The following is a 12,186-nucleotide window of genomic DNA, read 5'->3' as shown; positions in this document are numbered from 1 at the left end:
ATTCCATGTTCCCTGAGTATAACAGGTGGCTGTGGGGCCCAGGTTCACTTAGGTCTGCTGACACAGAAGGAGGGGGAAAGCGGGTCTATGGTGGGAGAAGCAGTGAGGCGAGCTGTCACCAGATGGGGGTGAGAAGCGCTCAGGGAGAGGGTGCTGAGGACCTGGCTTCACCAAGCACATGCCAGGTGAGGACTCCCATGGGTACAAAGAGTACACAGTCCCGTGTGTACTCTCCGTTCCATCAACAAGCATGATGCCAGCCAGGGCACTGAGGATGGGAGGAATGACCAAGACAAAACGCCAGCCCTCTTGGGGAAGTCCTAGGGAAACACGTAGGAGATAGTCACACAAACAAATGCAAAATAAAAATAATCACAACCTTCACAAGTGAAAGGACGAAGACGTACACCCTGGGATTGCTCGGGCCCGAGAGGCTAGAGGTCAGCCAGGCCGGACCGGGTCCCACTCCTGCAGGCCTGCCCAGGCTGTCTATATCCATTTATCCATCCAGATCCCGGGGTCCTTGAAGCGGCCTCGGGGATCGGTCACGCTCGGGGTTCTCCCTCCAAGACGACAGGGGGCGGTGCGGCGCCGCACGCCGCTATCCCGACAGTCCTCGCGCGGGCGCGCGGCTTTAAGCGGGCGGAAGAACCCGCGCGCTAGGCGGGGACGGTGGGCGGAAGCGGCTTGCACGGTAGGCGCAGCCATGCCCGGGGACCACCGCCGCATCCGCGGGCCCGAGGAGTCGCAGCCGCCGCAGCTGTACGCGGCCGACGAGGATGAGGCGCCCGCCGCCCGCGACCCGACGCGGCTGCGACCCGTGTACGCGCGCGCCGGGCTGCTGAGCCAGGCCAAGGGCTCGGCCTACCTGGAGGCGGGAGGCACCAAGGTGCTGTGCGCCGTGTCCGGCCCGCGCCAGGCCGAGGGCAGCGAGCGCGGCGGCGGCCCGGCTGGAGCGGGCGGCGAGGCCCCAGCCGCCCTGCGCGGCCGCCTGCTCTGCGACTTCCGCCGCGCGCCCTTCGCGGGCCGCCGGCGCCGCGCGCCCCCGGGCGGCGGGGAGGAGCGCGAGCTGGCGCTGGCCCTGCAGGAGGCGCTGGAGCCGGCGGTGCGCCTGGGCCGCTACCCGCGCGCGCAGCTCGAGGTGTCGGCGCTGCTGCTCGAGGACGGCGGCTCGGCTCTGGCCGCCGCGCTCACGGCCGCCGCGCTCGCCCTGGCCGACGCGGGCGTCGAGATGTACGACCTGGTGGTGGGCTGCGGCCTGAGCCGCACGCCGGAGCCGGCGCCCACCTGGCTGCTGGACCCCACGCGACTCGAGGAGGAGCACGCCGCCGCCGGCCTCACCGTGGCGCTCATGCCGGTGCTCAACCAGGTGGCCGGGCTGCTGGGCAGCGGGGAGGGCGGCCCAACCGAGAGCTGGGCCGAGGCAGTGCGTCTGGGCCTGGAGGGCTGCCAGCGCCTCTACCCCGTCCTGCAGCAGTGCTTGGTGCGGGCTGCTCGCCGGAGGGGCGCCGCCGCGCCGTCCTGAACCAGAAGCCCGAGCCACGACGGACGGCGAGGACCTAGCTGCCGCCGCCCTCCGAAGGACCCGTGCCCTCAGCTTCCAGACTGAGCGGAGCTGAGAATTCGGAGGGCCAGGGCGGGTCTGAGGAGGCGTGCACAGAACCGATGCACTGGACAGCCGTGTTGGAACGGATTTTTTACAGACTGCCGTTAAAGAAACTTCTGCTTGAGCTGGTGCTTCCCAGCTACGACCCAGTTGAAGAAACTTGCGAATGCGGCCTGACTCCCCAGTTGGAAAGGACTTTTCAGGCGGACTTACCTGGAAAACGGGACTTGGAGCTTTTGTCTTGTAAGGGATGGACCCTGTGCAGGCCGGCTAGTGACTCCCTTCTGTAGAACTGGTCTGCTCTTGAGAGAATGGACAAGAGGGCCGGGCCTTCTCATTTATATCTGAGCTAAAACAAACTCCTTTGTATCTGGAAAAGTCTTTTATTGTGGTTCTTCTCAGTAGTGAATTTAAAGGAGCAAGGCTCTTTTGGACAAGTAATGGACCCTTGGTATCAGGGCTTGGGACCCCATTGTCGTGAATGTGTCCTGTTCCTTAGACCAACATAAGTAGAAGAGACCGGCTGAAACTGAAAGGTGCAGGGGCTGGTGCGGGGAAATGTGCCTTGGAGGAGGAGAACCTGCCCCTTGAGTATCAGAGCTGGCCACTGATGAGGTGTGACAAGAGTAGGGAGGGTTGTATGGGCCCAGGAGCACTCTGGGTGCTCTCTCCAGCCTTTGGTTTGGTGGGCAAGACCACAGCTCAGGGTTGGGTCCCTGGAAGGGGTTTGGTCCTGGGTGGAAGCTAGAGGCCTCCTCCACTACTGGTAAGAAGAAGTCGGGGTCCAAGCTGGCTGGCTTGCTTGCTTGCTTTTTTTTTTTTTCCCTTTTTTCTTTTTGAGATTTATTAATTTAGAGAAAGTGCATGCAAGGGGGGCAGGGATGTGGCGGAAGAGAGACTCCCACAGACTCCATTCTGAGCACGGAGCCTGATGCAGGGCTTGATCTTAGTGACCTTGAGATCAGGACCTGAGCTATAATCAAGAGAGTCGGACGCCTAACCGCCGGAGCCACCCAGGCGCCCCACCCGGCTGGGTTTATTATTTGGTGCCGCTGATCCAGTCTTGGCTCCTGGGGGAGGGCAGATGAACTTCTAGGAGATAAGAGCTTCTGGGTGTTGGGAAACCAGGTACAGCCTGGCCATTATTCCATGTGGTGGAGCTGGCCTGAGTGACCACAAGAGTGGGATCTTCCCTGTGTGGCTGCTGAGCCCAGTGGGTTTGTGCCCAGGTCTGAACTGGAAGAAGGCAGGCAACCTGGTCCCCTTTGTGTGCCGTGGCTTAGGAGGAGCTTCTGAACTTGTGTGACTCAGGGGCCTGCTCAGCTTCTCCAGGAAGGCCTGACCTCAGGGAGCCCCAGGACCAGAATAAGCCTTGGAGACCACATCAAGAACCCCTGGCCAAGGGAAAAGAAACACAAATTTTATTTTTGCCCTTTTGACATAATAGTATTTCCAGAGCCGATCTGAAGTACATAGTATCACACCAGCAAGAGACACGATAGAAATAGGATGTAAAAATGATACCCCTATTCTGAAGGATGGCTTTATAGGGTAGGTGAGGAGTCTGGCACTAGAGGGGGTTTTGTGGGGGCGCACACTGAGGAACTTAAAGCTCCGTTTCAGACTGGAAGGGGGACTGTAGGCATATGAGTTTCCTTGGCACCAATGTGGCTGGCTGCTGCGGGTCACGCCACACTGGGAACTGGCAGGGGGATGGGGAAGAGGAGCCAGCGCGGTGCCTGCTGTCCCCAGGAGCTGACATGTGTCCAGGCGGGGCCTGGGCAGCTGCCCCTTGCAAGATGGCCTCAGCTTGATGAGCGCAGTGAGCTTGTGCTAAGCAGCTGCAGGCCTCCCTCTCGGCCCCCATCTGGAAACATGACCTCCGAAGCAAAAGCCACCATTCATGGGGGAGGCTTCCTGGCTGGTCTGGCTGAGCCTTGCTTCCACTTTCACTGTGCTCATTCTAGAATGGGTGCCTCTGGTGGCAGAGTCTCCTTCGGGAGGCCTTCAGGAATCCACACGAGGCAAGCGAAGGAGCCCGGAGGGGTTCCACCCTTCTACTGGCTGCCCTCCAGGTCTGATGCATGGTTCTTCCCCTGTAGGAAAAACAGAAGCAGGACTCTGGCCCGGAGGGCTGAGAGGCATGGAATGCCCAAGAAACAGGCCTGCCTGCTAACCTCTTCCCTCAGCCCCATGTCCCTTTCTCGGCAGCTTCGGCGGCTCAGGGCCACTCCAGATTCTTCCTGAGGCCTGGAAACCCAGAACCACCAAAGTAGTCCCTTCGTGTAGGCCTGGGCAGCGGTAAGGGCCCTCCAGAGCTCAGAGGTCCACGGGACAGGGCTGGATAGGTGGAGGCGGGAAGGCTCGTTACTGCCAGCCCCTCAGCATCCCAGACTTTGTAGAGATGGCCCCAACAAACATGGGGCTTGGCCTGCTGCAGGGACCTCTAATCAGGGAGGAGGACATGGTAAGGCAGGAACATTTGGGCCCTTTAATGCTACCCAGAGGGCTGTTATCAGATCCAGGTTCCGACAGTCTCCTTCCAATAAGGTCCAAGTACCACAGCTCCCCCGGGGAGCATGGTACCCCACAAGATGTGGGGGCAGGGCAGGAAAAAGGCAGAAATGGGTTTTAACTGGTTCCAGGCCCTCAGACAAGGGGTCTGGGGCCATGAGGCATACCTATGACATGGTGTAGTGCTCAAAGCCCGCCTCCCAGCTTCCAAGAGAGGGTGGTATGTCAGGCCACAACCAGCCCCTAGCTCCCTGAGTCCACCCAGCCCGAGTTGAGAGGGGAAAACAAACAGTACAGGGCCCATCTCCTGGGGGTCGCATGGGGTACATGTCCCAGGTCTCCCCTCAACCCCCACTGTAGGTGCCTGCAGGGACATGAGTCTCCCCCTTGTTCACAGGGAGGCCACAAGGAGCCAAATGCAAGGAGGGTGAGGATGAGGGGAAGTGCCGAGCCACTCACTGCCTCCTCTGGGTCTAAGCTGTCCTCAAAGCTGTCTGATTCCGGATGGGCGCTCTGGCCCCTGGGCTCCTGCTGGAGGTCAGTGATTCTGCATGAGGAACCCTTACTGCCTGGGCGCTTGGTTTCTTCACTGTCCTCTGACCCTGTGCAGGGAGAGTCACCAGTTAATGGCCAGGTTTGGAGGCCCCAGCTGATCTCAGGGAGGCCCACCTGGTGCCCAGCACTGATCAAGGGTGCTGATCAAGGGTGCCCAGCACTGATCAAGGCTTGAAAGGACAAGATAGGGAGGGGCTGGGATACTGCTCTGCCTCCAGATAGCTGGAGAGTGGATGGGTGGGTGGGGGTCGGGGAGGCTCACAGAACAACCTAGAAGCCACAGGCCTTCCAGCCATAGGAACAACCAGAGGGAGTGGGGGAAAGGAGGGCAGGAAGAAGCCCTGCAGAGGGAAAGCCTTGGGGCAGGATCCAAGGTGCCCCTGGGACCTTTGGCCGTGGGAAAAGCTGGAGCTCACTGGGAATGTGGCCTGGGTCCACAGTTGGTGCTCCACCTGGAAGCTGATCCCTCTGCTGGTCCATGCATTCCAGATTCTCCAGGAGACGGTCCACCTGGGCTTTGATCTGGCTCAGCTCGCCCCTGATGGAGTGCAGCTCCTCAGTCTGGACTGTTTGGAGAGGGGCCAGAGCTGGTGCCCACCAGGCCGGGAGGGCAGAGGGCTCTGCTGCCTGGGCTCCCCGGCCTGCCCTCAATGCTAAGGTCTGCCCAGCTCTTCCCTAGCCTTGCAGGTGAGGGCTGTCCCCCCTCACTCACGCTTTATCTGCTCTCGGGGCAGGTGGCTCTTTCTGGCGCCCTTGTGGGGACTGAAGCTGCCCTTGACCCCCAAGCGCACCTGGGTCTTCCGGATCTTGACAGGCACATGACTGATGAGCGGAGGGATCCTTTGGTACTCATACACCCTACCGGCACAGGACAGAGGGAGTCAGGCCAAGCAGCCCAGCTGTTTACCCAGAGGACTGAGGGTTAAGACTCACTGACCTGTAGGGGACATCTTCCCTGTACAGCTTGTAGCCCAGGTCATAGTTACTCCTGCTGCAACAGAGACAAATGGAGAGGGGGTCACTCTCCATGGCCAGTGTCCTCGCCTAGACCCCAGTTTAGCTTGAAGAAACTGAGGCATGCAAATTTTCCTTAGAACCCTAGGATTTTCCACCAAAAGAGTCCTGAGGGACTTAACCAAGGTCATTTTGGGGGACCACAGCTTCCCCATGTCTGGCCTCTGACAAGGGTCACCTTCCAGGTGACAGGGGGGAGACAACTGCCTGCAGCCTTCTGGCCAGCCAGACAGGGGCCCTCCAAAGCTTCCTCTGCCTGCCCCAGGAACAGCTGCCGTTCTGGAACTTAGGTCTGGCAAAGGATGAAAGGGAGGAGTGAAGTCAGGGCCCAAAGCCATGGTGGGTGTGTGAGAGCCCTTAATCCTTGCGTGGGGATGGCCAGGATGCAACCCAGCTCTGGCAGGGCCAGCCAGGCAGTTGTAAGGGCTGTGGCCAGGCCACCTTCCTCTTTGCTCTAGGCCTGCGGAGAGAGGAGTTTGGAAGGTCCCAGACTCTCACTGCCTGTGACTCCGGTGTCTCCTGGGAGCGAACTGTTGCCTAGGAGGGATGGGGAGATGGGTACAAAGGGACAGCTGGGTCGCGTCCTGGGCAGCGATGCTCTGTGGGGACACAGCTGCGCGAGCCCCCTGTGCCTGGAGCCGGAGGCGTGATGAGGCGGAGGGGAGGGGATGTGAGCGGGGGCAGCACAGTTTCTAAAACAAATTTCGGGTGCTGTGCGCCCACGCTCCCAGTTCAGGCCCAGCCCACCAGGGGCGAGGCCGATAGAACCACCAGGTCGGAATGGGGGACGTTCAGGGGACCCCTTCCCTTTCATCCTGGCTCCCCCACCCCCAGGCCGGTGGGTGCGAGTTCCGACCACCCCCGCCCCTGCTTTCTGGCATCAGGGGGTCTGGAGGGGCGGCCTGGAAGCAGCAGGGATGCTGATTCTGGTGGTGGGAGGCCCGCCTTCGGAGGAAGGAAAGCGTCAGGAGAGACGCAGCCAGCCCCCGGGGGTCGCGGTAGGGGCGGGGGTCCCCGGTGGGGTGCCGGAAACCGGCGGCCTGGCTGCGGGCGGGGAGGAGCAGCTAGCGGGCGGGGCTTGGGGGCTAGGGCCGACCTGAAGCTGACGCGTCTCAGCTGGGCGCGACTGCTCGGAGAGAATTTTCGCTGGTCCGGATCCGCTTAGATTGGCCGGCGGGTCCCCCGACCCACCCCCTAGACAAGCGGGAAACCTCGGCGGAGCGCAGAGGCGGAGGCGGCCGCTGCAGACCCTCTGGGTCTCTGTGACACCGCTCCTGCCAGTGCAGCATTGGTGGTTCAGTGGTAGAATTCTCGCCTGCCACGCGGGAGGCCCGGGTTCGATTCCCGGCCAATGCAGACTCTTCCAGTTTTCTTTTTATCCCCCCGGCACCCCCCACCCCGCGTTTTTTCCTAAAATGACATTTCGAAGTAGCCAGGAATGAATGGTACAGGAATGGTGCTTCACTGACCGCTTAGCAAGACTTGAGAGCTCCCGAGTGGAGACGGGGCAGGATCGGTTTGGGAGTTAGGGGTCAGGCTGCAGGCAGAGGGTCCCCCTGGGACTGAGGAAAGGGGAGTCCTGCTTCTCACCTTCACTCCACGGCACCCCACCCCTCAGCAATCAGCCGGGGCTGAAGCCTGTGCCCTGCCCTGTGGCCTTGCCTCTTGCCGGCCAGGGGGCAGCGCCTGCGCTCAGGGCTACACAGCCGCATCTGGTCCCTGGTCTGGGCTAATTGGTACAGTCCGCGTGTTGGGGCTCCGCACAAAAAGAGAAATAGGGCGCAGCTTTAGAGTGCTGTCGTCGGCAGAGGTCAGGCCCCTTCCAGTGTCCTCAGGGCCAGGGGAAAGGGGAGGAGACTTGGGGCAAGTCTTTGACCACAAAACTTTGCCTTCAGGTTGAAAATATCCATTTTCAGGCCCAAGTCGCACGGCCTGGACTTGACACTTTCTCACGGGGAGGACATCCCGCAGTTCAGCGGCCACCAGAACCCCATCCCCACCCTGCCCTTCCTCTGGGCACTATCCCAGGGGCCAGAGCCACAGCCACCACTGCCCACCTACAAAAGACTTCATCCTCCCTCCTGGAGTTCCCCCCGGGGACAGAGCATTAGGAAACCCCTAGAGTCTCCCACAAGACACAAGGCAAGCCAACAGAGCGCGTAGACAGCGCCATATCACTGAAGATAGGCCAAGTTAAAAAACCGCGCATTAGCCAGCACCAGACACCTGTTCATCTGCCCAAAACAAAAGCAGTGGCAAAACCACCCACACTGGCTCACTCACAGGGTGACACACACCCCCGGGCGGGTGCTGGCAGGGAGAGATTGGGCCTTATCTATGTCAAGGTCAAGCTGAAGGTGCAGAGACTTCTGGGAGCAGCCCCCAGCCCATCCCTGCCATCTCCTTTCCAGGAAGACGAGGCAAGGCTAAACCCAGAATGCACAGGGCATTTACACAGCATGGTTCCTAACAGCAAACCCCTGGCCCACAGCCTCTTCCACCACAAGGTGGGAACCCCGCTCCACCCCCCACCCCACCCCCACTGCTCACAGGAGGGCCAGGAGCTGAGCGAGGCCACCACAGATGCCCAGCTCAGGGACACGCTCGCCTTATGCTGGTGAAAATGGCACGTGGGCTGGCAGAATGTGGGACCTCCTTTCTGAAAATGTTTCAAGAGTTCTTAACATTTTCTTTAGGCTTCCCAGGTTAGGGGCAAGGTTTCATCCAGGCCATGTTCCCATTTGTGACTTCCCAAACATCTCTAGCTGGAAGAATCCCCCAGGCCCCAGGCAGGTGGGACTCCCCGTGGAGGACCCACTCGCCCTGGCTCCAGGTGGGAGAAGGGGTACCCAGCCTCTGTCAGCAGGATGGTGCTGGGTGACATTAGTGACGAAGGCCCTGGGAATGAACAGTGTCATCTCCCTCAGTTTACAGACAAAACCTGAGGCCAAGGGAGAAGAGACTTGCAGGTGCCACAGTGAGTAGACGGAGCTGGCCTCCTGGGGATTTTGTTCCATCTCAGGGGAACCCAGAGCCTCGGACAAGACAGCCACTGGCCTCCTTCCCCTGCAGGCTGCAGGCAGCCCTGGACAGACTCACCAAGAGAGGGCTGTGTCCTGATGCCTCTTCTCGCCCTGCTGGGCAGGGCCCGGCCTGGCCTCTCCAGCCATGGCGAGGTCTGAAGAGAGAACAAGAGAGAAGGTCAGAGCCTGAGGAAGGAGGGGGGCTGCATTGAAAGGGCCCAAGTGCACACAGGCCCCACTGGCATCCAGGCTAGCCCTTCCCTTTTCCTCCGCTCCGAGGCCCTGGGTATCGCTCCGTAAGAGGCTGTGAGGCAGAGCACCGCCCTGGTCAGTGGGCAGCCCTGTCTGATCTCCTTCCACCCCAAACCCACGATGGGAATCAACCCCATCGCCCGTGCCCTGGAATTGGGGGTGGTACCGTCAGAAGGCAGGAGGGAAAATATCCGTGATCTCTGTGTCCTCTGAACAGACACCTAGCCCTGGCAGAGTCAATTCTCGAATGTCCTCCTGCTGCCTGTTTTGCCTGCCTGCTGGTGGCCCACGCGCCCCCGCCTGCGTGATAAGCCCGGGGGGTGGCTGCTGGCTGCGGCGGAGCTGGCCAGGGTGGCTATGAGTGAGAAGCAACGCCAGCAGCTGGCCTGGGCTGGGGAATGGACTCCCCGCTGCCTTCTGTCAGAGGGGGAGGTAAGAGTCCACTGAACCCACGCAGGGGAAGGCTGAGACACCCAGCGAGGTGGCATCAGTGCACTGTCACCGCAGATTGTCCCGTGTCTGGACTTCTGTCCTTTGGTGGTCCCCACTTGAGAGAGCAGTGCTGTGCCCATGGCAGAGGGCGGGGCTCCAGTTCACTGCGCACCCCATTCGGTGCTCAGGGCCTGGCACTCAGCAGGCGCCCGCTGATGTCCTCAGAATATGTAGATGAGAGTCCATTAAATCAATTCAGTTTTTTGTTTGGGGTTTGGATCAGACCCCAGAGTTTCACTTGTGACTTCAGGGCCCCTCCCTGACCCCAACCCCTTTCTTCCTCAATCTGTGATCATCATCCGTGGTCCACCGTGGCTGCCAAGACAGAAGCGAATGTGAGCCTTCTTCCCCCTTTCTCCAGACTTCATGCCACATGAGCTCCGAGAGCACTCACCCAGCCCCTGCTTGCTTCTGGGGAGAACAGGAGACTGGCGACAGTGTCCCCAAGGCACTGACGATCCAGACCTAGGAAGTGGGCAGGTTGTCACCGTGGCCTTTCTTTCTCATTTGTGGTCCTGATTCATCCCCTCAAGGACACATCACACAAATGCCCTGTGTGCCAAAGCGAACGCCCACATTTCCATCTTGTCTGGCTTCCTGCATCTTTCCCCTTGGCACATCTTTATACCTGTGGTCACTTTCACATTCGCAATATCCAGAGCGGACAGAAAATCACACCCATGTCTACCACACAGGGCACAGACACTTAGAAATGCCTGCTGTGCCCCAGAGAGGAGGCAGAGCCATTCAGATAAGCTTTCCATTCTATTTGGGTTAAACATCATCTCCTAAAATTGGGAATACCGAGTGAGACGTGATTGCCCAGAAAGGAGAGACCTGCAACACCCTCGTGGGGCCTCCACCACAGGACCCAGCTTTGGGTCAAGTGGGAAAAAAACCACTCAGTGGCCCCCAGATTGCCAGTTATGGGCTAATGATAACAAGGGTGCTAGTGGAATATCTGGGAAGTTCACCATCAATGGCAAACCTTGTCCACATGTGTAATAGGCATCTTCCTGGGCACCTGCCACCTGCAGCCCAGAGCAGATAAGCCTGGAGGCATGGCTTGGCCCCACCCCCACTCAGGGGCTGTATTAGTCAAGATTCTCCAGAGAAACAGAACCAATAGGTGGCATAGACAGAAAGAGATTTATTATAAGGAATTGGCTGACAAGTCTCAAGATCTTTAGTCAGCAAACTAGAGACCCATGAGAGCCAGTGGCATAGTTCCAGTCCAAAGACCAGAACGTCTGAGACCTAGGAAGAGTCAAAGTTTCAGTTCAAGTCTGAAAGCAGGAAAAAAAACAAAAACAAAAACAAAAATGGGTGTCCCAGCTCAATGGCAGTCAGACAGGAGAAGTTCCCTCTTACTCTTGGGAAGATAAACCTTTCTGTTCTAGCCAAGTCTTCAACTGATTAGACGAGGCCCACCCACACTGGGGAGAGCAATCTGTTTTACTTAGTCAGCCCCTTCAAATGTTGATCTCATCCAAAAACACTTTCACAGACTCACTCCAAATAATGTTTGGCCAAGTCTCTGGCTGACCACCTTGTGGCTGACATTGAAACATAATATTAACTATTATAGGGGCCAAGCACCAGAAACAGGTGAGGTTTTTGCTCCATATTCATCTCTTACAAAGGGACACCCCCTCTTGCATTCCCCCAGGCTGTGAGTGCCTGATTCATGGAACACAGGCAGGATAGTTCATGCATAGGTGTCATAATGAGTGACAGCAGATGACACAAGGACAGGGGACATCAGCAGTCAGGTGGGAAGAAAGCAGAAGACAGAAACAGACCAAGTGGATGGAAGGACTAGAATAAGGACGAAGGAGAGAAGCAGAAGGGAGTAGACATCCTGGACAGCTGGTCTCCAGAGCTCCCCAAGCTGACTCCCAGATGTGTCCATCCTGAATTCATCAAATGGAGGCAAAGTAGTTCCCTGATTTTCATAGAGCCCCCAGGAAGAAAGGAAAGGGCCATTGTATCATCCCCAATATTAAAATATCACAACCAGCCGCCAGAAATGATTGGATTCCAACCATCTGCCAGCATAGTGCTTTCACAGGCATCATCTCAGCCCTCACGGCAGCCTTGCAGGGCGGATGCGGTTAGTACCCCCATCTGGCAGACGGGATCAGGTGGAGAGCAAGATGAGAGGAACCGTGGGATCTCAGTCCCTCCCTGGCAGCCACTACCATGTTCTAAGAAGTTCCAGAGGACTCCTTGAAGGTCTCCAGTGGGATCAGCTGGAGGCAGGCTCTGGTTCTGTGAGCACCTCCAGGCTGTGATGTCTTGACCCCAGACTACTCTGTGAACCCCTCCACCCAAGGGGGGCGAGAACCCCGGTGAGGGCTTGGGCTGGCGAGGACAGCGCTGCAGGCCGGGGTCCTGGCTGTACCCAGTGGTTTCTTGCAGCGGACACAAGTCATTCTTTTGGCTGCTCCACATCTGAGTTTCAGGTGTCCCCTAGCTTGGAGACAGAAACTGCCTCTCGGAAAAGAAACTGAAAATGCCCCTTTCTGCCTCTCTTTCCTGGCCTTCCTTGCCCCTAGTGTTGGGTCCATACGGTGGCCCCGTCATCAGACCCAAAGGCCTGACTTTGAATTCGAGCCCATCTCAGCAGGTGACGGTGGCAGCGGGAGCAGCTACTCTCCAGCTCCACCCCGCCTTGGTGACACTGACTGGGACATCTGTGCCCAGCAGAGGGAGTGAGGTGTCTTCCAG

General features: G+C 58.8%; 2 protein-coding genes and 1 non-coding gene across 3 annotated transcripts; 2 read left to right on the top strand and 1 right to left on the bottom strand.

Annotated features, from left to right (window-relative positions):
- Positions 1-636: 636 nt before the first annotated feature.
- Positions 637-1,987, top strand: EXOSC6 (exosome component 6). The gene has a single exon (XM_047712402.1). The coding sequence runs from the start codon at positions 707-709 to the stop codon at positions 1,523-1,525; it is 819 nt and encodes a 272-aa protein (XP_047568358.1). The 5' UTR covers positions 637-706; the 3' UTR covers positions 1,526-1,987.
- A 1,032-nt stretch (positions 1,988-3,019) lies between these two features.
- LOC125089913 (uncharacterized) lies at positions 3,020-9,210 on the bottom strand. The gene is made up of 6 exons (XM_047712403.1): positions 9,131-9,210; positions 8,789-8,867; positions 5,388-5,533; positions 5,092-5,241; positions 4,580-4,722; positions 3,020-3,702 (listed from the first exon to the last, which is right to left on the bottom strand). The coding sequence occupies exons 2-6, from the start codon at positions 8,857-8,859 to the stop codon at positions 3,664-3,666; spliced, it is 549 nt and encodes a 182-aa protein (XP_047568359.1). The 5' UTR covers positions 8,860-8,867; positions 9,131-9,210; the 3' UTR covers positions 3,020-3,663.
- Positions 6,975-7,045, top strand: TRNAG-GCC (transfer RNA glycine (anticodon GCC)). Its single transcript has one exon. It is a non-coding gene; the product is annotated as a tRNA-Gly (tRNA).
- Positions 9,211-12,186: the final 2,976 nt, after the last annotated feature.

The sequence above is a fragment of the Lutra lutra genome, chromosome 17 (assembly GCF_902655055.1).
Source record: "Lutra lutra chromosome 17, mLutLut1.2, whole genome shotgun sequence".
NCBI lineage: Eukaryota > Metazoa > Chordata > Mammalia > Carnivora > Mustelidae > Lutra > Lutra lutra.
Note: the sequence above shows the minus strand (reverse complement) of the source record. Positions and strands in the feature narration are given on the sequence as shown.